Source organism: Delphinapterus leucas, chromosome 15 (assembly GCF_059928025.1).
Source record: "Delphinapterus leucas isolate spDelLeu-1000000601 "Yukka" chromosome 15, BTC_Dleu_Yukka2, whole genome shotgun sequence".
NCBI classification, from domain to species: domain Eukaryota; kingdom Metazoa; phylum Chordata; class Mammalia; order Artiodactyla; family Monodontidae; genus Delphinapterus; species Delphinapterus leucas.
The window spans coordinates 1,167,184-1,188,977 of NC_143143.1; the positions used below are offsets into that span (position 1 = coordinate 1,167,184).

At 55.4% G+C, this 21,794-nt stretch overlaps 1 protein-coding gene across 10 annotated transcripts in view; it reads right to left on the reverse strand.

The window, feature by feature from the left end:
• Positions 1 to 21,794, reverse strand: part of MAD1L1 (mitotic arrest deficient 1 like 1) — a 380,571-nt gene that overhangs the window by 37,581 nt on the left and 321,196 nt on the right. For 3 of the 10 annotated variants that reach the window (XM_089895518.1, XM_089895519.1, XM_022563541.3), the window contains one exon: positions 17,933 to 18,207. The exons of the other annotated variants lie outside the window; for them this stretch is intronic. In XM_089895518.1, coding sequence (XP_089751644.1) covers positions 18,049 to 18,207 — 159 coding nt within the window. In that variant the 3' untranslated portion in view covers positions 17,933 to 18,048. Of the gene's footprint in view, positions 1 to 17,932; positions 18,208 to 21,794 lie in introns of those variants that run through there. 10 annotated transcript variants of the gene reach the window in all.

Genomic DNA, 21,794 nt, shown 5'->3' on the forward strand with positions numbered 1-21,794 from the left:
TGCGGTGCGGGGGCTTCTCATTGCGGTGGCTTCTCTTGTTGCGGAGCACGGGCTCTAGGGGCGCGCGGGCTTCAGTACTTGCGGCACGCGGGCTCAGTAGTTGTGGTTCTTGGGCTCTAGAGCGCAGGCTCAGTAGCTGTGGCTCGTGGGCTTAGTTGCCCCGCGTCACATGGGATCTTCCCCGGCCAGGGCACGAGCCCGTGTCCCCTGCACTGGCAGGCGGGCTCCTAACCGCTGCGCCCCCAGGAAGCCCCAAGTTGTTTTTACAGAAAGCAGACCCCACCACGTGAAAACTGCCGACCATAAGCATGGAGACCCCAGACCACTTGAAACCAGAAGATGGGCGACTCTCGAAACTTCACCTGGATGCCAAGCAATCGGAGAATCCTGCGCGAGCTGCTCGTGTGCCCTGAGGCCCCTCCCCCACCCCGCAGCTGGGAGATGCTCTCGGAAGCCACCCACCGACGTCCCAGGCTGCTGGCCTCCCAAATAAAGCAACCAACGTGTGTCTTTTCCACCAACGTGTGTCTCTCGAGCTTCGGCCTCTCAAGCAGCAAGCAGCCGAGCTTGGGTTCGGTACTCGCCTCGTCCGGTTACACTTCTGTTCCATGGAACCTCTGTTGTTATACACTGACTCTCTATCCCTGGTAACGCTTTCTGCATTTTTATTAGAATCTTCATTTCCTTCCTTTTAATTTCAACCTACCTTTGCAGTAAAGTTTTAGGTGTATCTTTTATTTATTTTTATTGAAGTATAGTTGATTTACAATGTTGTTGATTCCTGCTGTACAACAAAGTTTTTCAGTTATACATATATATGCATTTTTCCATATTCTTTTCCATGATGGTCTATCACAGGACATTGAATATAGTTCCCTGTGCTCTACAGTAGGACCTTGTTGTTGGTCCGTTCTCTACACAATAGTGCACATCTGCTAACCCCAAACTCCCAGTCCGTCCCTCCCCCACCCCCGCTTAGGTGTGTCTCTTTTCAACAGTCTATAACTAGATTGTGTGTGTGTGTGTCTAGTCCAAAAGGTCTTCTAATTGGAAGATTACATTTATCGTGAATATTCTGATTTGTTCCATTTTATTTCATTCCATGCTTTCTTTTTGTCACTCTTTTCTGTAGTTTTTTCTTTTCTTTTCATTCTTTGAATTAAGAGGTTTCCCTGTCTCTCCTTTTCTAAAAAACTCTACTGGTTTGCCTATTAATATGTATTCTTTCGGCGGTTATTCTCGAAAATGCACACCTAATTTAACAACACAGAAAATTAATCAACGTTTTTACCCTTCTCCAGAAGCTATCTGAGAACCCGACTGCTTTGACTGGAATCACTGCCCCACCAGCTCACATGCTGTCTCTCTGTCAGGTCGTTTTAGTTTTTTAACTCTACAAAGCAGACAGTGTCATCATGGTTGGTTTAGCTGTGCCTCTACATCTATAACTTAGATGTATCTGTATTTGATTATAGAGGCATCTATAGATCCACAATTTTCTTAACGTTCTTCCTGCACCTCATACCTACCTCCTCTTGGAACCATTCTTCTTCCTCAATTTTGAAAGATAATTTTGTTGGATACACAGTTACACACCTTTTCTACAACAGTTATTTTCCCTGTAAACTTGGAAGCTGGTTTTCCTTTTCCTTTTCTTTGTTCCTCCTTTATTTTCTGTTAGGAAGTCAGACTTCAGTCTGTTCACTGGAGTGTGTAGGTGGCCTTCTTTTAAGGTCTGTCTTGGTGTTTACTGCAGTTTCACTGTGATGGACCTAGGAGTGGATTTCTCCTTGCCCTGCACTGGGTTCACTTGTGCTTCCCTGCTCTGGAATTGGTATCTTCTATCAGTTCTGGGAAGTTCTCAGCCATCTCTTCCCCATTCTCCCCAGTGTTTCTTTTAGCAGCAACAGTTAGACAGACTGAGCTTCTCACTTGACCGTCCGCGTCTCCTGAGCTGTTTGTTCACCCCTTTCTCTGTGCGACATCCCTGGGGCTTCCCCGACTCACCTTCCAGCGCCCTGATTCTCTCCCAAGCTGTGTTCCCCTACGTTCAGCCCTTCCACTGCTCTGCACTCAGTGTGTTGCTCTTTGGGTCTACTTTCAGTTCATCATTTTCTAATTCTCTGTTCAGCTGTGTTGATCTGTTTAATCTTTCCAATGACTAAAATTTTTTCATGATTATATTTGTTCTATTTTATAGTTTTCTTAATTTTTATATTCTTTATTATGTCTTCATGTTCCTATTTTGTGTCTTTAAACATACTAAACACGTCTCTTTTATCTCCTGCTTTTGCTGAGTCTTTACGGACCTAGTTCTGTTTGTTATTTGGGGTGATCTCTTTCTTGTATGTTTTGTGATTTTACAGAACCACATTTGTATTTTATATAAATATATAAATAAATATATGTTTGACCTTGACCATGGAAATTCTATGAGGCCTGGCTTGGGGTGTGTTCCTTCGGAGAAGATTTGTGTTGGCTTCAGGCAGATGCCTGGGGCACTACAGGTGCACTTCAAATGGTAATCGTTACTTTGCCACTTAGGGAACATGCAGGGTATAACATTCATGTTCCAAACCCACAGCGTGGCTGGCCAGTGCCACAGATTCCCGGGGGATTTAAAAAAAAACCCCGACTTTCCCAGGACCAAGGCTGAGACGATTTCCTCCCTGGCTGAGGCTCGTGGAGGGTGTAGCCCTTGCTGTGTGCTGGCCTTAGGCTGGGGTCCCTGATCCACTCCCCTCTGTGTCCTGGGCATGGTGCCCTGTCCCTCTGGGCACAGAATACCTGTATCAGAGCCATGTTCGGCCCCAGGGAACCTGCAGCCTCTCAGACACAGGCTCCTGTGTTGTCTGCAGGCTTCCAGAATTCCCCTCCCTATTTGCAGGTTTGCCCTGGCTTCTTACTGTACTTTGCGGGGAGTAATCTCAGGATCTCAATCAGAATCTCCTGGGGAGCCTGTTAAAGGAGAGTCTTGGGCGCCGCCTCCAGAGCCTCTGACTCAGAGCATCTGCGGGGGGGGGGGAGGCAGGGGGGGCACGGAGGGAACCTGCATTCCCGACAAGATCTTAGGTGACGCCAATGCTGCTGCTACTGCATGGACCACACCTGGAGGGCATCTACCTTAAAAGACACCATCACAGTGATTTACTATCACAGTGATTTACAAACTTCGGCACGATCAGAACCACCTGGATGCCTTATTAAACCACACACTATACCTGCCTTCACGTGTTAATACGGTTTCCAAGAATCAGCTTTAGGGTTTACACATGTCACTAATAATCCGTTTTTTAAAAAATATAAATTGTTTTTCATTTATTCCTTCTTCCTGTTTTCCCTTTAGCTGTGTTTTCATGTCTTCCTAAATTCTTGGCTTTTATTATTTTTTGTTCACTAATGGAAACATTTAATCCTGAAGTTTTTTTCCTCAAAGTCTTAGCTGAATCCCATAATCAAACATATGACATTCCCCTCATCATTATACAATTTAAGTGCGGTATTTTTATTTCCTCTTTGACTCAAGACTTACTTACGAGACTATTTCAAGTCTAATTATAAAATGCTTATTAATGAGAAGTTATATCACACTGCAGTTTGAGAATATAATCCAAATATAAATATTGATATTTTTTGTTGTGTTTCAATAGATTGTCAATCTTTCTAAATGTTACATAGGACTCAAGAGGTATATTCTCGGGACTTCCCTGGTGGCGCAGTGGTTAGGAATCCGCCTGCCAATGCAGGGGACGTGGGTTTGAGCCCTGGTCCGGGAAGATCCCACATGCCGCGGAGCAGCTAAGCCCGGACGCCACAGCTACTGAGCCTGCGCTCTAGAGCCCGTGCTCCGCAACAAGAGAAGCCACCGCAATGAGAAGCCCGCGCCCTGCAATGAAGAGTGGCCCCCGCTCGCCGCAACTAGAGAAAGCCCCCGTGCAGCAACGAAGATCCAATGCAGCCAAAAATAAATACATAAATAAATGTATAAAAGAAAAAAAAGAGGCATATTCTCTGCCTGAATAAAAGTGATAGAACTTATTTGCCTGCTCAGTAAATCGTAGTCATCACAGTGCTCAGATTTTCTCTTTTCTTTCTGCCCCCTTGAGTGTCCTGAGTCCCCAGCTTTCTGCCTTAAGAGGGTCCAGCCCGTGACGCAGGCAGGGTGGCTGAGGCTGCCGGGCGGTCGGTGGGGAAAGTCGGACGCAGAAGGGCGCAAGGCTGCTCCCTGTTTCCCCGGAGCCTGCGCGGCCGCCTGGACTCCGCTCCCCCCACTCCCTGCTGCACGTCCCTGACTTCCCCACACCCTCCCCGTGCAGAGGCCGCGCGTCCCAGGCCTGCCTAGCTTCAGCCCTGCTTTCCCAGGGGTGTGGACCAGCTCTTGCCCAGAAAACCAGCAAACTTCTCTGCCACCCAGTGGAGAACCCCACCTTGCTCAGGGAGGTCTGACCACCCGCCCCCCGCGGCCCAGGTCTGTCCTGCTCTCCTGAGCCCTAGGGACCCCTAGAGTTCTCTTTCCATTTTTATAGTCTCCCCTGCACTGGCCGATAAGGCTTTACTTCCTTTATATTGAACTCCCCCTGCTTAAATCACAGTGTGGTTTCTGTCTGATTGGATCCACATCAAAACTTGGAAAATAAGAGCAAATTAACCCCAAAGCAAAGCAGCAGGAAGGAAATATTAAAAAAAAAAAAAAAGCCAAACTGAGTGAAAGTGAAAAGCGAAAACCAGCAGAGAAAAATCAATGAAACCCAAACCTGGTTCTTTGAAAAGGTCAATAAAATTGACGAATCTTTAGCCAAAGGAGGAAGAGGAAGAGGAGAAATAATCAATTGCCGAAATCACAGACGAGAAAAGGGACATCACTACGGCCCCCAGACTCCTGAGGGGAGGAGCACAACTCTGTCCTCAAACTCTGTAACCTAGAAGACCCCATTCCTTGAAAGATACAAACCACCAAGGCTCACTCAAGGGGAAAATAAACTGGAGAGTCCCATATCTACTAAAGAAATGAAATTCATACTTAAAAACAGAGCAGAAGTAAGAGTCCAAGCCTCGATGGCTTCCCCTGGTGAATTCCACCAAATATTCAAGGGAGAAATAACCCAAGTCTACACGCTTTCAGAAACGGAAGGAGGAGGAACCACTTCACACCCATTTTACGAGGCCGTCATTGCTCTGATAAGAAAACCAGACAAAGACGCTCCAAGAAAACTTTAGAATATGCCTCATTAACGTAACCCGAAAATCCTCTTTAAAAAAACTAGCAAACTGAACGCAGCAAGGATAGTATACCATGACCAAGTGGGGTTTATCCCAGGAATCAAAGGTCGGTTCAACACTTTAAAAAATCAACGTAGCTTACTGTATCAACAGAGGAGAGGAGAGGAGAAAAGCCATGCGGTTACCTCAGTAGACACAGAAAAAGCATATGCTTTTCACAATAAAAGCTCCGAAAATTATGAGCAGCACAGTATGCTAGTTTCTTAAGTCAAACGGTACCAAAGTAACTTCCAGGTAACATCATATCAACGGTAAACCGTTGCCCCCTTTGTAAACAAAGTAAGATCACCCACAACCAGCATTTCTACATAACACGGTGTAGTAGATCCTGGCTAACGCAGTGAGGCAAGGGATAGAAAAAAATGGTAGAAATCAGATGTGGTGAAGTGAACTGTCAAGTGATTGTGAGCAGAGCAAATCCAAGATACTCCACCAACTATTAGAATTAATACCAAACTTAGCAAAATTCACTAGATACCTTGTTTCCAGGCTTAATAGAAAGCTACAGTCATTCAGAGAGTGTGGGATTAGTGATCAACGGAACAGAACGTGGAGCCTAGAAACAGACCAGCATATACACAGCCCCTGACTTACGACACGGGAACAACTATAATTCAGAAGGGAAGGATGCACTTTTCAGTCAAGGGTTCTAGAGTAACTGGATATTCATAAGAAGAAATGAGCCTTGCCCTCACACAATACGTGAAACTAATTTGAGGTGGCTCGTATATCTAAACATAAAAGTTCAACCGTAAAGTTTCTAGAACACAGAATATCCTCATACCCTTGGGCTAGACAAGGCTGTCTTAAATGCGTAAGGCACTAACCATTAAAAAGTGATAAATGAGATAATTAAAACTGCAAACTTTTGTTCGTCAGGAGACATCATTAAGAAAATAAATAGGCAAGCCCACAACCTGGGAGACGTTATTTGTAACGCATATGTCTGACAAAGAATTTATACCCAGAATATCCCACAAACAAGAAAAAGGAAAGCAACCCGATTCAAAAACAAGCAGAAAGATAACTCTCGATTTCTGGTCCTGCCCGGAAGGAGCTTGGAGTCGTCACTCCGTCCTACGACAGGTAAAAGGCTGAACAACCTGAAACCGACACCTCTTCTTAGACCCGTCCTAGCGGGGGGAGGCCACAGGACAGACGCTGACCCCGAGCTGGAGACGGGCGGCCCACCCACACAGAGAATCAACGACTTACCGGAGAGAAAGCTCCAGGACGCCAGCACCGGGCAGGGAGGCCTGTGCCGTAACTGACAGTGCTGGGGACGCACGTGGACTCTTCTGTGCGGTGGTGACTCCAGGGGACCCCGTCCAGGGTCCCCACGCTTGTGTGAGCTTGACCTCCACGAGCCCCGCCAGCTTCTCAGAGTGAATGTCTGCTAAGAGCCCCTCCTGCTTCCTGCAGGGGGAGGGAAGGGAGCCATCCAGTCCTTAACAAGGCTCTAGCGCAGGGGAAACTAGTTAACCTGAGGCTAACCCGCGTGGTGCCAACAGAGCCAGCTGACGCCGGGGAGAAACGGGCAAAAGATTTAAAGAGATACAAAGGAATAAAAGAGCACAACGCGCGAAGGGCCAACACACACCCGAGAGGCGTCGGCCGCATCGCTTACCGGCAAAACACACATGGGAACCACGGTCAGACAGCGCTCGTCAGGGTGGAAGCGTGAAAGGAGGTGGGACGCCCAGTGTCGGCGGCACGTGGAATAGCCAGAGCCCGTGCCTTCCACGGGGGCGCTGGGAGCTCGACCAAAGCCGAGTCTGGGTGCCCTCGACCTGGGGGCGTCAAGTGTACCTCCACAAAGCTGGGTGGAACCAGAGAGCGGCTGCCTCTCGGGGGACGAGCTGAAGGCTGACCTGGAAGGGGAACGAGGGAACTTTCTGGAACGATGCCGATGTGCTGTGTGCTGCTGGGGGTTTGGGTTTCACACGTGTGTGCATTTGTCACTGCAGGGTTTTACGTTTCATTGGTAAATTGGACTTCAAAAGAAAGAAACTGTAAACAGAGTGAACTCTAGTTAATCTTACAGAGGCTGAACTGTCTATTGAGAAGGGTACTGATGTCTGTCATTTACTCTGAAATGCGTTAAGAAATAAGGATGGATGGAACGATAGATGGATAGAGATGTACTAGACCAAATGTAGTAAAATATTAATGGCAGAATCGAGGCGGTGCTCCGCTAAATGATTTTCCATAATAAAAAGCTGGGGAAAAAACCACTGGCAGCAGTGTGGTCCGACCTGTCACAAGTCAGTCACAGAAGAACACCTACTGATTTCACTTCTGTCAAGTTCAGCAACGGGTAAACCTGCTCCAGGTGTGAAGGTCACCTTCGGGCGGCAGGCGGCAGGTCATACTGGAAGGGAGCACGTGATGGTTTCTGATGTCCTGGGAACGTTGCGTGTTGGGTGCCAGAAAACGAGAAAATTCAGAGCTGTGCCTTACGATTTGTGCATCTTTATTCATATTTGTTATGCTTCAATAAAAACGTACATTACAAAAACTCTTAGGGAAACAGGGACACACTGGAACTTTCTTACCCTGAAGAAAGTTTCCACCTGTAATCCACCTACAACCTATGACCGTGAGACATTAGAAGTATTCTCTTTTAGAAAACAGCAAAGATCATTGCAAGAACGTAGAAGCCCCCTCACGGCCCCTTCCAGGCCCTGTCCTTGCAGTGTTAGCAGTTCAGTAATTAAGATAGTTTGGCGTTAATCCTGGGATAGACTTAGTGACCAAGGAAAAGAGTAAAAGCCCAGAAGCAGACCTACTGGTTCACGGAACCTGATTTATGACCGCGCAGGCTGGGGAAGACCGCTGGGGAGAGAGGAGACCATCTAACAAATGCTACTCAGACAATTAGTTATTCATGTGGAAAAAGTGAAATTGGATTTCTGTCTCACGCCGTAAATAAAAATCACTTGTGGAAGACAATGTGGGGGTTATCTTTACGACCTCACCGTGGTGGGAAGGCTACTTAATAAACAAGACACACGTGCTGGGCGTCGAAGAGATTGAAAAATGTGTTGACACTGAGAACTTGTTTATCAAAAAATAACACAGAGAGGGTGTAAAAGCAGGTCACAAAGTGGGAGGAGATGATTCCACACATAAACCAGCAAAGGGATAGTATCAGAGTGTAAAAATCAGGAAGAAAAGGACCCACAGCCCACAGCAAAATGGTTAAAAGATGCAAACAAGCTTCTCACAAACACACACGTGCAAAGATGCTCACTCCTTTGGTAACCGGAGGAAATGCACGTGAAGACCCCAGAGTCGCTACACTGCACCCACGGATTGGCTGGGCCCGAGCGAGCATCGCCGGGGACGCGGGTTTCCTGCTGGTGGAAACGCCAACGGCTCCAGGCACTTTGGAAAATAATTAGGCTTCGTCCTGTAACGCTGAGAGTTTCCAGACGCCACGGTCCTGCAGCTCCACGTCTCGTTAAATTCTAAAGAAACGTTTGCTCCTGAGCCCAAGGAGACGCGCCGTGATGTTCACAGCATGTTGCTTTTCGAGGCAAAACGCTGGGAACGACGCAGACGTCTGTATGACGGGTGAGTGGAAAAATACATTTTTGGGGTATATTTATGCGATGGAATTTTACCCAGGCAACGCAGATGAACTTAGAAACACTGCGCTGAGTGGGGAAGAGTTGCATTGATTACAGAGTAAGCACGAAAGCAAGCAACACTAAACCACACGTCGCGTAGCGTGACGTGTGTGACAGCTGAGGACACAGTGAGCGGATTCATGAGCTCGGAACTCGGGGTGCAGGGGAGCAGGGCCGGGGCGCTTCCCAGCAGCACTATGACGATATGGGGGAGGGGCGGGGTCCCCGAGGCGCTCACACCCGTGACCTTTTCCCTGGACTGTGTCACGTGCTACGTGGCTAAGTTAATTACAAACAGAAGTGGAACCTTTCCCATGCCCAAGCATCATGAACAACTCACGCCTGGTGCGTACGCTTTCGAGGAGTTAACGATTAATGTTTCATTCGGCTTAATAGACTTAACAGAAACAGACGTGGTTCTAATTAAGCCGACCTGGGTGCTTACCGCCAAAGACCCTTCCCCCCGGACGCTCAAGCTTTGCCCCACTGTTAGGTCCACTGGGACAGGCCTCTGAGAAGGACTCTACAGGTGGGCATGCTTTCTGAGCGCCCGGTACCTGTGGGTGTTTGCTTTGCTTTAACTCACGAAATGCAACTTCCTTGAATGTCAAATCCTAGCTCAGAACCGTCCTTCCATCAAAAGCTGGGTTTGGTCCGCCGTCCCCCGGCATCACGTTTTCCCCCGCGGGGTCCACTTCCTGGCCCCGATGCTCCAGGAAGTCGTGGGCTTGGGTTCTTCCCGGGAGCCGGCCCTTTGGAAACTCCGTCTCCTTTAGTTGGGGACGTGCCCTCTCCCCCCGGGGGCACTGCCCACACTCCGTCCTCTCCTCGGTCACACCCAGCACTGTGTGGCCCCTCACCAGCCTCGTCGGGGCGCCGGCTGCCCGCTCTGGGTCTCTGACCTGATGCCCCACGGCCTCTGCTTTGCTCCTGCCCTTTCAGGTCCTGAAACCCCTCCCTCGTCTGCCCCTTCTCCACCCATCCTGTTCCCCTTTGAATGGCGAGCTGCCCGTGACCTGGAGTTTTTCCCGGAACGGGAGTTGTGAATCTAGAAAGGTGCCCCCGGGAGCCCCTTGCTGGGCCGAGGAGGAGAGGGTGGTGGTGGGCAAGCTCGGAGAGTCACCCATCGAGGGGCCTGTTTGGGCGTCGGCATTGCCTCCCTCCGCCCTTGGGGTGAGAACCTTCTCTCCTCCCTGACATCTGGGCCGAGGCCCTGGCAGACACGCTGTCGGGTGAACCCGGGCCCCCTCCGTCTGGCTGGGCACCTCCTGTCTCTGAGGGCTCGACGTGTGGAGCGGAATCTCACTGCCCTGCTGCGTGCGTCATCCAGCGATGCATTCACTAATCTTACGCGTCTCTAGAGCACATTTCCCTAATGCTTAAACGCTCGCTCACTTCATGAATGCCAACTAAAAACCAGTAAAACTTCGCAGAGACTTAGATATTGATTACAAAAATGCTTCCAAACGTTTAATTAAAACCACAAGCTAAATATATCAGATTTGCTTAAATTGCTTCAAACGCCTTTATAATTAGGCAAGACCTACTGCCGTGGCTGAAGGACACCCCCATACGCTGAAGTCCTCGTCCTCCGTCCCACCCCATGACTGTCTTTGGAGACTTGGCCTTTAGGGGTGGTTAAGGTGAAACAGGTCACGAGGGTGGCGCCTGGTCCAACAGGACGGTGGCCTCGTGAGAAGGGGAAGGGACACCAGAGCTCTCTCTGCCGGATGAGGACCCAGGAGCTGGGCAGCCCTCGCTGGAAACCACGCCTGCTGGCACCAGATCCGAGAGAAAGAAATGTTTGTCGTTTGCGCCTCTCCGTCTGTGGTATTTTGTTTTAGCAGCTAGGACAGCACACAAATTATCATAAGGACTTAAAAAGGGGGGAATTGGGCTTCCCTGGTGGCGCAGTGGTTGAGAGTCCGCCTGCCGATGCAGGGGACACGGGTTCGTGCCCCGGTCCGGGAGGATCCCACATGCCGCGGAGCGGCTGGGCCCGTGAGCCATGGCCGCTGAGCCTGTGCGTCCGGAGCCTGTGCTCCGCAACGGGAGAGGCCACAGCAGTGAGAGGCCCGCGTACCACAAAAAAAAAAAAAAGGGGGGGTGGTGGGGATTTGGGAGCCGGGGGAGACGTGGTGGTGAAGCACACGATCGTCCGCCTTTGTCCACATGTGCAGAACTGGGCTGAAAGGTGACACGTGCCCCGACGAGAAAGAAAGAAAAACCTTACAGCTTGCTTACACGGAAGCTGGTGCCAAGGCAATTCCATGGCTCTGCACGTGGTCCTTCCTCATCTGTTACTCTCAATGCGTCCCAAGTCCTTCCTGCGGTCGCTGCGGACAAAAGAGAGGGACGCACCCTCCGACAACCTCCCCGCAGGCCTGGATTCTCTCAGGCGCACTCCTCCCGCGGGCAGCCGCGTCCTCCTGGTCCAGGACCCATCGCGCTGCAATCACCCGCGTGGACCTGTGAGACCCACGGGGAATGGAGTCACCCAGTGACTAACGGCTCCCCTGCTGAGGGGTCGCTGACAACACCCCCTGCTGCCCGCGGGGCCGGGCTCCTGCTTGTCTCTGGCACCCGCCGGTCCTGTGCGGGAGACGTGAGGTCACAGAGAGACTGGGGTCCTTGGCGGAAACAGAAATACCACTAAACGGCACATGGGGATGCTGGCTCCAAGACACGTGTGTGCGAACTGCTGGCCCCGGTGAGGAGGCAGTCGTGCACAAGCACTGACACACGCAACACACTGTACACACACGTACACACACGCTCTTGGGGGCGAGCCCAGAAGACAGGCGTCCAGCATGTGCAGCGATCATCTCTGGGTGATGGGTAATAAATGACTTTTCATTTTCTTCCTGAGACTTTCCCACATTTTCCAAACACTTTACAATGACGGCATGAACGTTACAAGAAAAAGAAAATCCCCAGACATCCTTTTTCTAAGTAAAAACCACATGCTGGCCCCAGCATGGTCGCTGCAGGAGCTGCTGTGGGCCCAGGCCTGGCTCGACTGCTGCACGGACCGTGGGGTCTCAGGGACACGTGGCCAGCAGGAAGCAGCTCAGGAGCCAGCGTGTCGCTGGCCACCTGTCCGGGCTGGGTTTGGCCGCTCTGGCCGTCTGGGCCATCCCAGCCTCGGGCCAGCTCAGAAGGGGTTAAGATGCTCCACCAATGCAAATTAGATTTAATTAATCCTTTTCATCAGTTGCAAATATACCTTCTGAACCCTATTAAAAACATGAATATGCAAATGCAGACCTTTTTAATTTCTCATTTTCAAGGACTAGGTGTTGGGATTTGATTAAGTGAATTCCGTTAACAGCCTGTAAACCTGGTGCAAAATTTAATTTCCATTTTAAGTTTGAAAAAAAAGAAAAAAACGGCATGAAGGCTGTTGCTAATTGAGCTAATTATAGTGTCACATTACAGAGGCCACACGCAGAGCCCACAGGCTCAGGCGGAGGGGCCCTGGGCAGGGCCTGGGGGTGGCTCCCAGGGGCCCACAGCCAGCCCTGCTGTCAGGCCGTTTCCCAGATGCGGAGACTGAGGCTCAGGTAGGGGAGGAGATGTCCCCAGGAGCCCCTCGCAGGTCGTTGCGTGTGGGCTGCCTGGGCAGCCTGGGCCCCCCGACTCACTGAGGAGGTGGGGGCCCCGGGCAGGGAGCCCAGGAGGGAGCCCGGGCCCATGTGTCCCCTCCGTCCGCACTTCCCGGCTCTGCCAGCACCTCCACGAACTCCCGGGTGACCTGCTAGGACAGACACTTCTCCGTCAGTCAGGCAGGGAGACAGTCTGGCGGCACATTTAACACACATGATGGCTTCCCAGCAATACTCAAGCAACCGTGAGCCGGCACCGCCAGGTGCCCAGGACCCTCGGCCGCCGTCCGTGGTGCTGGCGCTCGAGGGCTGTCCAGTCCCATACGGTGGCCTGTGCGCACTCGCCACTGAGCGCCTGAAATGTGGCTGGTCTAGACCCAGATGGGCAGCAGGCACACAACAAGATGCTGGGTTTCCAAGGCTCAGCGCTGAGAGACGGTAAATGAATGTCTCGCTAATTTATATACATGTAATTTAGAGAACTTAGTTTTTTAAAAATTAAGATATAATTGACGTATTAGTTTCAGGTATACAGCACGATGATTCAATATTTGTATATATTGCAAAACTAATTTTTACATGGATTACATGTTAAAATAAAGTGCTGGATGTATTAGGTTAAATATATTCATTAAAGTTAATTTCACCCGCTTCTTAAACGTGGCTGCTAAAATATTTCAAATTACGTATGCGACTTGCATGCTACTTCTGTCATCAGGGCAGTTCTACAGAAGACGCTAAAGCTGATGGAAAATGTGTATTTTATGTATACTCTATGTAACTCAGATATATTATAAGCAAAATATGCATAAAGAAATGCCAGGTGGAAGGACAAGCAGGCCCAGGTGTGCGTCAGCTTGGGCCTCCCCCCTCCCCCCGGCCCCCATAACGAGCAACCACAGCCAGGGCGGCTTAAACAACAGACAGTGACTTTCTCAGGGTCCGGAGGCTGGAATCCGAGATCCAGGCTCCTCCCGAGGCCTCCCTCCTGGGCCTGCAGACGGCAGTCTTCTCCCTGCGTCCTCACACGGTCGGCCCCGTGTCTGTGTCCCAACCTCCTCCTCTTACAAGGACACCAGTCCTATGGGATTAGGGACCAGCCTAACGGCCTCATTTTAACTTAATCACCTCTGAGGCACAGGAATTCACATGAATCTGGGGACACAGCTCTGCCCACTAGGGAGGACGAGGCGGCGGGGTTCTGGGGAGAAGGTCCCCGTGGTGGGTAGACAAGGGCTGGTGTGTCTGAGGCTCGCCATGGAGTCCAGTTCCCAGAAATATTAACCGACTGGAAATCACCCCAAACCTTCTGCTCACTCTGGAAAATCTGGAGCCACGAGGAGGGCGGGGACAGAACCACAAGAGAAAGGTTTGCAGGCAAGACTTGTTAATTTGCACCTGGAAATGAGTTTTTGTTTTGGTTTTGTTTTTAAAGTAATGACCAAAATGGTTCGGAAGTATGGAAGTTCTGAGAGATGCTGTCAATTTTACTTTAAACTGAGAATCTGGTGTTTCTGTAGGTTATTGTTTTCAATAAAACTTACGTGTTTTGGAAATAACAAAACCCCAATGAAATACATCAGTAGATACTTTTGTGGAAAATTTCCAAGACAACTGTTAAGTGAGGAAAAAAGCCAAGCTGCAGAACAAGCCAGTTATTTTCAAACCACACAGGAGCCCAGTGAGCCCAAACCCTGCGCTGTCTGCCCGTGTGTCAGGTGCACATGGCCATCACACAGGACGAGCTGGGGCAGGGCCAAGGGGGCTCTTCCTTCACTTGACATTTCTGCTGCTGATGGTTTTTCCTTTTACACTGAAAGTGCATCAAAATTGTGCAGTTGAAGAAACAGAGACGAATGAGAAGAAAATGGAAACCACAACGAGACAGGCACCAGAACGCGCGCCATCGTTGCCCCCTGTGCTGTATGACTGTGGGCAAGGCCCTGCCCCTCTCTTGGCCGAAGCAGGAATTTAAGCAGTTTGGTAAAGCCACCGCTCCTCATTGTGCGCACACGTATGTACACACACATGACACAGCCCTGCACGCACGCACAGCACACACCCTTTCCTGTCCTGCCCTAGACTCCACGCCCTGGACCTCTAAGTCACCCCTCTGAGGCTGCCTGGGGACAGAGGCCCGGCCCCTTCCTTGGTCCTGGCATCCTGACGACATTGAACCACGAGGAAAACAGGCAGGTCTGACCCAGAAGCTGGGTCGTGAGGGCTGCTGGCCCCAGCCAGGAGGTCCGGGCCTGACGGACTTGCCTGCGGCCTGAGGCAGGTCCTGCCCTTTCCGAACCCCGGCCTCCTCTCGGACAAGACGCAACTTGCGGGATCATCACGGGATGGGAAGGAGCTTTGTAAGCTGGGATGTTTCAATCAGGGGCGGGTGGGTGGGGGAGCCTCGCAAACGGGAACGGGGCTTGTGAACCGCGTGGGGTCACATCAAGTGCAGATTCTGACCCAGTGGGTCCCGGCATTTCTAGGCGGCTCCTGGGGGACACCGCGTGTCGTGGTCCACACCTGAGTCATGAGGAGCTAAAGAAAGCCCGGAGGTTTACTCATTTCCAGAACACGAACCAGGCGCACAGGGAGGGGAGAGAGACGATGAACAGCTCACATCCTTGAGCTGGCGCCTCCGGATGCAGAGGCGGGCCGGGCCCTGGGGGAGGCGGGGGTCCCACGGGGGCCCCGGCAGGCGGCGCTGTCCTCCCTGGGAGCCTTGGGGACGCCGGAAGGAGGCTGTCGCACGCCAAATCCCGCTCCATCCTGGCAATTAAGGTTTATCGCCGTAGCACTAATCCCTTAAAATTAGTCATTAGCGGCTTAACAACCACGTAGCGCTGGTGCCCACTGACGAGCTGGCAGCGGTGGGGTCTCTGCCAGAACCAGAACCTTCCGGGGCCTGGCTCCCCACCCGAGTGCACCCAGAGCCCCCCACAGGCGGCGGGGCGGGCAGCTGGCAAACTCAGTGGCATGTGACTGAGCGGACCTGGGAGGATGCTAGGGGGCCGCTGCGCCCCATCCCACCTAGACGCGGCCCCGGGGGTGGGGGGACGGCGCCTCCTGCCCCTCTTCTGGGAGGGAAATCCTGAAATTCCGTGCAAGCGCTGTCAGCCTGGGGCTGGGTGGGTGGTCCGGGCCGGGGGTGGGCTTTCCACCTGGAAGCGGCCTCAGGGACCCCCCTGCCGAGGAAGGAGGTGTGAGGAGCCCAGGGCAGGGGGTGAGACCAGGTCCGGGTGCTCACGGGAGGCTGGGCCTGGGGAGGCTTGGCTGCCGGCCGCCCACCCTGTCCTCCCACAGACACGGGGCCGGGTGCTGGGCGGGGGCCCAGCGCCGCTACTGCAGGACCCGGGCAGGGATTAAGTCTCAGGAGGTGACATGAGGCCAGGGACGTGTGGCCCTGAGGGACCCATGGCACGAGAGGGGCAGTGGGGAGGGCCGACCTGGCCTTGGGGCCATGCGTCGCCAGTGGGAGTCAGGGCCGTGGCACGAGCGCAAGCCCTCCGCCCCCAACCCTCCGGCACGCGCCTCTCCCGCCGGGGACCCTGGAGTTCAGTTCTGGCCTTGCAACCGAGACCACCACGCTCGGGGGCACCTGCCCGGCCCGCGCGCCCCCTCGTGGGCCCTGTGGTGACCCCTGGGCAGAGATCACGAGCTTCCGGCCTGGCCTTCTGGCCAGGGTGACCCCACCAGCCGGGCCATCTCAGCAGCAGCCGGCCGCTCCCGCCTGCCCTGAGCGGGGACTGGCTACGTCTGCCCCATCTGGGAGCCGCCCTCTAGCAGGTGCCGTCTGCGTGCCGGGCGCACACAAGGGCCTCGCAGTGCGTTTGTGTGGGCTAACGATTTTGAGTCAAGTTCTGACCTGAGCCTTTTATCACTGGCCTCTGAATTCAGCGATTTCACACGGGAGGCAAGCCGGGGCCAGGCCTGGGGTGACAGGGACACAGCCTCTGCCATACGGGGGTCCAGCCCCAGCCCTCCACGGCACCGGGGACGGGGGCAGAGTCGAGACAAGGGCCTGGTCCCCCACTCCCAGGCTGGGGCCCAACATCATCTGTGGGACCTTTGCTCCCACAAAGCAGCAGGGAAGCGCCACTGTGGGTTTGGGGGTCCCGACAGAGGGAGGGAGACGGACGAGGCCCCTCCCCACCAGCCTCGCAGGGAGGGGCTCAGAGCCCGAGATGCGACTTCACTCTGTGCTGGTGTGTCCGTGGCACCAGGAAGGGGGCCGCTCCAGTGTGGAAGGAGGGGTGAAGGAAGGTGCACTCTGACATCTGCTGGGAAACCCCCAACTGGGGGTCTTCATTAAGCGCAGGACCCCCGGGACCACCGCCTGGCTCGGCAGAGATTTGCGCGAGCGTCGCTGCCTTCCCCCCGATTCGTGACGACAAAGAAACATGGAGCCTCGCTCCTCCCCTGCGAGATGGCGCCGAGGGCGCCCAGAGCGTCTGAGGGGGTGAGGAGAGCAGGACGCCCCCAGCCGGACCAGAGTCCAGTTCCGAGCAGCCTTGGCCCTGGGAAGCCAGTCTGCACGCCAAGCCTCAGTCTTCTCATCTGTGAAGTGGGGACGTATTGGCCGTCAAACCAGCCGGGGGGCTCTGGGTTCCGGGCCTGTGCTGACCTTGCTGTGACCCTGGGCCTGGCTGGGCCTTGTCTGTCTGGGCACCCATTCACAGACCGAGCTCCAGAGTGACTGTGATGGGGGTGGGGTGTGAAAGGCAGGGGGTCGGGGCAGCCCCAGACGCACAGGCCACACCTCCCAGGGCTCTGGGCTCTGCAGAGGGACCCCATGCTGGCCCTCCCCACCCACCTCCCCTGACCATGGCCTGGAGACCTGCCGTGGGGCAGCACCGTAGGTGAGGCTACGCCCGAGGCCGCTCCCACCCACCCTGCCGGGCTCCAGGGGTACCCACCGCCGCTCCTGCAACAGGCACACAGGGCGGGGCTGTCAGGACAGCAGGGGTGCCGAGCTGTGTGCGTGGAGGCAGCCCGTCAGCCCAGGGGCTCAGACACACACACAGTGAGCCGGGTGGGGGCTGAGGGGAGCCTTTATTTCACAAGCGCCGGGAACTTCGCCGGCAGCCCAGGTTCACCCACCAGCTCCAGTCACGGCCAGGCTTGAGCACGGTGTGGTAGGGGCGCCTGGGGGAGGGGACAGGAAGCCAGTCCAGAGCACTGCCCCTGAGGTCCCCCACCGCTGCCTCCTACCTGCTCTCCAGGACGGAGGGTGACGAAGTGGTGGCCTGTCCCTGCAGAGTGGCCGTGAGCCCAGGGGTCGGGGAGGGGCACCCCTGAGCCGCTTAACCCTGCTGGCCAGAGCTGTGCACAGGTGGCTGGGGGGCACGCAGGAGTCCCCATCAGGCCCTGACGCTCACGGCCGTCTGGGCAGGAGGCCGGGGCCTGTGGATGGGGTAGCTGGCCTGGTGGGGCTGGGACCCCAAGGGACAGGCCTGAGCGGGCTGCCGCCGGCTCCCTCGTCCGCCTTCGGAAGTTGGGGGCGCGGCCGGCGCGGGGCGGGGGGCCGCAGGCTAGGCCACGGTCTGGCGGCTGAAGAGGTCAAGGGTGAGGGCGCTGAGGAAGGCGGGGATGCTGTCCTGCCGCAGCAGGTGCAGCTCGATGAGCTCCTGCACCGTCCGGGAGAACTCTGTCTCCAGCAGTTGCATCTTCGTGCCCGAGGGTCCCGCGGCCTGCAGGGTGGGCGGGAGACACAGGAGATGCCGTTAGCAGGTGGGCCCTGGGCGGGTCGCCCCACTCAATCCCCCGTTGCCCCAGGCTCCAGACGCGGACGGGCCATCTGCCCAAGTCCAGGCACATCCCCCCAGGCGAGGCTGTTTCTCGGGCCTCCTGGGTGGTGGGTCTCACCCACGCTTCTGGAACCTAGAAGCCAGGACGGGGGTGTGCACGCCAGCTCACCAGCTCCTCCGGGTCTGTCCACCCTCAGACCCGAGCCCTTGTGAGGACGCTCCGTGCCGGGCGTGAGGGCCCTGTGACAAGCCATGAGGCTGCAGGCGCTCCGAGGCGGGTCTCACACTGCCCCGTGTGCCAGGGGGACGGCCGAGGGGCCGCTGTGTCAGGGCCTCTCACCCACTGCCCTCGGGCGCTGCTGCACGTCAGGGCTCTCTGTCATGGTGGCGGGGCTGCCTCTGGAGTCCGCTAATACGAGTTCAAATCCAGCCCCTTCTGGCTGTGAGGCCTCGGGCATGGAACGGAGGGGCTCCCAGCTGAGGGCACCGCTGGGAGCTAGCCCACTTGGTGGGGCTTGCTGAAGGGCGGCAGGTGGGGGGCCAGGCAGTCCTGGAGAACCCGAGAGAAGCCAATTCCTTTCACTGCTTCTTTACGTAAATGCGCCACCTGTGATTGGGGAGGTGCCACAAAGGAAGACGGGCCTGTCCCCCAGTGATTCAGAAGACCAGCCTTTAAACACCGTGTGTGCCACACGGTGGGACCCCCAAACTAGCTGGTCAAGCCCTCACGTGCAAGTGGGGAGACCGAGGCCCAGATGGCTCAGGGCTGGCCTGGGTCACAAGGCAGGTGTGAGCAGGGCCGAGCCCAGGGCAGGTGCTCCCGGGGGTGCAGGGCAGCTGGGGGGTGGACAGAGGCCCGAAGGTGCCCAAACACTTGGGCAGGGCTCACGGGGAAGCCCCCTCCCTTCCTCGGGCAGGCCTGCAGCAGCTCTCAGACCCTAGATGGCTCCCTGACGTGGGCCTCACCTGCCAGCAAGCCCATCCCAGGTGAGTTAGGACCCCCGGGGTCTGCCTGCTGGGGGCGCAGGCCTGGGGAGAGGCCGTCGTACACCAGACAGAAGCCTGTGGCCTGCGACCCTGTCCAGCAAGGCAGTGGTGCTGACGGGGCAGCTCAGGGGAGTCAGGAGGCGAGCAGGGTGGCGGCCACCGTGGGCCAGCCCCCCACTTGCGGAACGACCACCTGCCCACCCTGCCCATCCGGCCCAGTCAGCTCCACCCCTGATGAAGGCCACCACTCCACTTGGGGAATCCCAGGCTGGAAGGGACACACCCGGTGACACGCACACGCCCCATGGGAGAGCCCCCTCCTTCCCAGGCAGCCGACCAGGAAAGGCTTCTTCCCGCCGACCCCCAAACTCGCCTGCCAGCCGGAACCCTGGCTCCACCTTGGCGGGCGCCCGCTGCACCAAGATTCCTGTTAACGGCCACCAGAAAGTGGGGCAGCGCCGCCTTTGGCCCACCCACGCGGCGGCCCAGGCTCGGGGGAAGGTGGACACGCTCCTCCCGGCCCACGGAGACCCTGAGAAACGGCCCCCGCCAAGACATACGCCTGATAAACGACTCGTGTGCAGGGCCCACCGGCAGCTCTGACCACTCAACAGCAGGAAGACAAATGACCCGGTTAAAAAGCGGGCGAACAACCCGAACGGACCTTTCCCCCCGAGGACGCAGACAAATGGTCACACCACCCCCTGTCTTTAGGTTCCCCGAGGACACAGACAAATGGTCACATCCTGTCTTTAGGGAGGCGCAAATGGAGCCCACGGTGAGACCCACCTCAGGCCCGTGAGGACAGCTGTAACCCGGGCGACACGGTGCTGGGAAGGACGCGGGGAAGTAGGAAGGCGGGCACAGCGGGCGCTGCGCAAACAGTCTGGCGGCTCCTCACGAGTGAGCCACGTGACCCGGCAATTCCACTCCTGGGTATGTGCCCGGGAGAAGTGAGAACACATCCACACAGGAACTGGTACAGGAATGTTCACGGCAGCAACATTCAACGCAAGTCGAAACGCAGAAACAACCATCGACAGGCGAACAGGTAAGTGCAGTGCAGCCACGGAAGGAACGACGCTCTGTACACACGACACCACGGACGACCCTCGAGAGCACACGCCAGGCCAGAGCCCGTCGGTGTGACTCCACTTGCTCTGGCGAGTGCCACAGCAGGCAGAGCCGCCGAGACGGGGGCTGGGACGGGGGTCGGGGAGGGAGAAAGGGGAGCGACTGCCGGTGGGCATGGGCCTTCTCTGTGGCGGATGAAAACCCTCCAGCGTCAGGTGTGGATCACACCTCAGCAGGGCCGTCTGCAACTAAAGGCTCCCTTCTGCCCAGCAGCCCAAGGGTGATCCCCCGGCAGGCCCAGCAGGGCAGCAGGAGGCCTGACAAGGTGCAGGCCTGGATGTGCCACGGAGCGGGGCCCTCCGAGACCCCAGGGAAGGAGCGGGGCAATCTCGGAAGGAGCTGGCTCCAGCTCTGCATCGGCCTGCCCCTGCCCTCCGACCCACGACCCTTCCGAGCGGCCTTGGAGCTCTCGGTGCTGAGGCTATCTTGGCTGTGTGCCGTCTCACTTGGCCCCGGCCCCCCCGCGGGTGGCCGGCCCTGCTCCGTTGCCCGTTAACACATTTAGCCTTGTCATAATGGTTCAACACAGACCATTTTCAAACAAAAATAAGAGAAACCACTCTGACCTTTACCAAGAAAATCCTTTAATTTCTGCTTTCTGCTCTTGATTCTGAGTATTTTTCCCTAAATGTCAGAGGGGCTGGTTGTCAGCTGTCGGCTCAGCACAGGCTGGGTGGGGGGTTAGGGGGTGGAGGGAGTCGGGGGCCCGAAAGGGCAGCCGAGTCTCCTGGCTGTGCAGTGGTTAGGGGCAACCCCGGCCCGTCCCCCTCCGCCCAACCTGGCCCTCCCTCAGCCCCCTGCTCCCCCGAGAGGCGGCCTTCCGCTCCGACTTAAACTGGGGGTCCTCTGGGCGCCTCCCCAGGCCCCTGCAGGCTCTGCATGTGGGTCAGACGCGCCTCGCGGTGTCTGCACCGGGGCTGCCACTCCCAACGAGCAGGCCTGGCTCAACCCTGACCAACAGGGAGCTGTCTGGGACGCCTTGTCTGCCCGCGGGCATCGCCCGGTGCTCACCCCGCTGCCGGGCAGTTCTGGGCACCCGGCCGCCCTCAAGACCCAGAAGCAGGGCTCAGTGCTTCTCTCTCATCTCGACCCACGTCCAGGCAACCCCCCACGGCTCCCGGCTGCTCCCCTGACGTGCCCGGGGCCGGGTCCTGGTTCTGTGGATCTGCCGTGTTCCCAGGACGTGCCCATCAGCCTGCGTTCAACGCTACCTGGTCCCCAGGTACCTTGTACGGCACTCTAATTAGGAGCTGTTCACTTAAAACCAGAGCGCGGTTTTTAAAAAGGCAAACTGCCCAGTAAGATGTGCTGACCATGCTGGACGGGAGGGGTCAGGCGTGTAATAAAAGCGCCTGGCTTGAGGGACACGTGGGACCAGGTCAGCCCAGTCCAGGGGGTGGCCCGGCCTC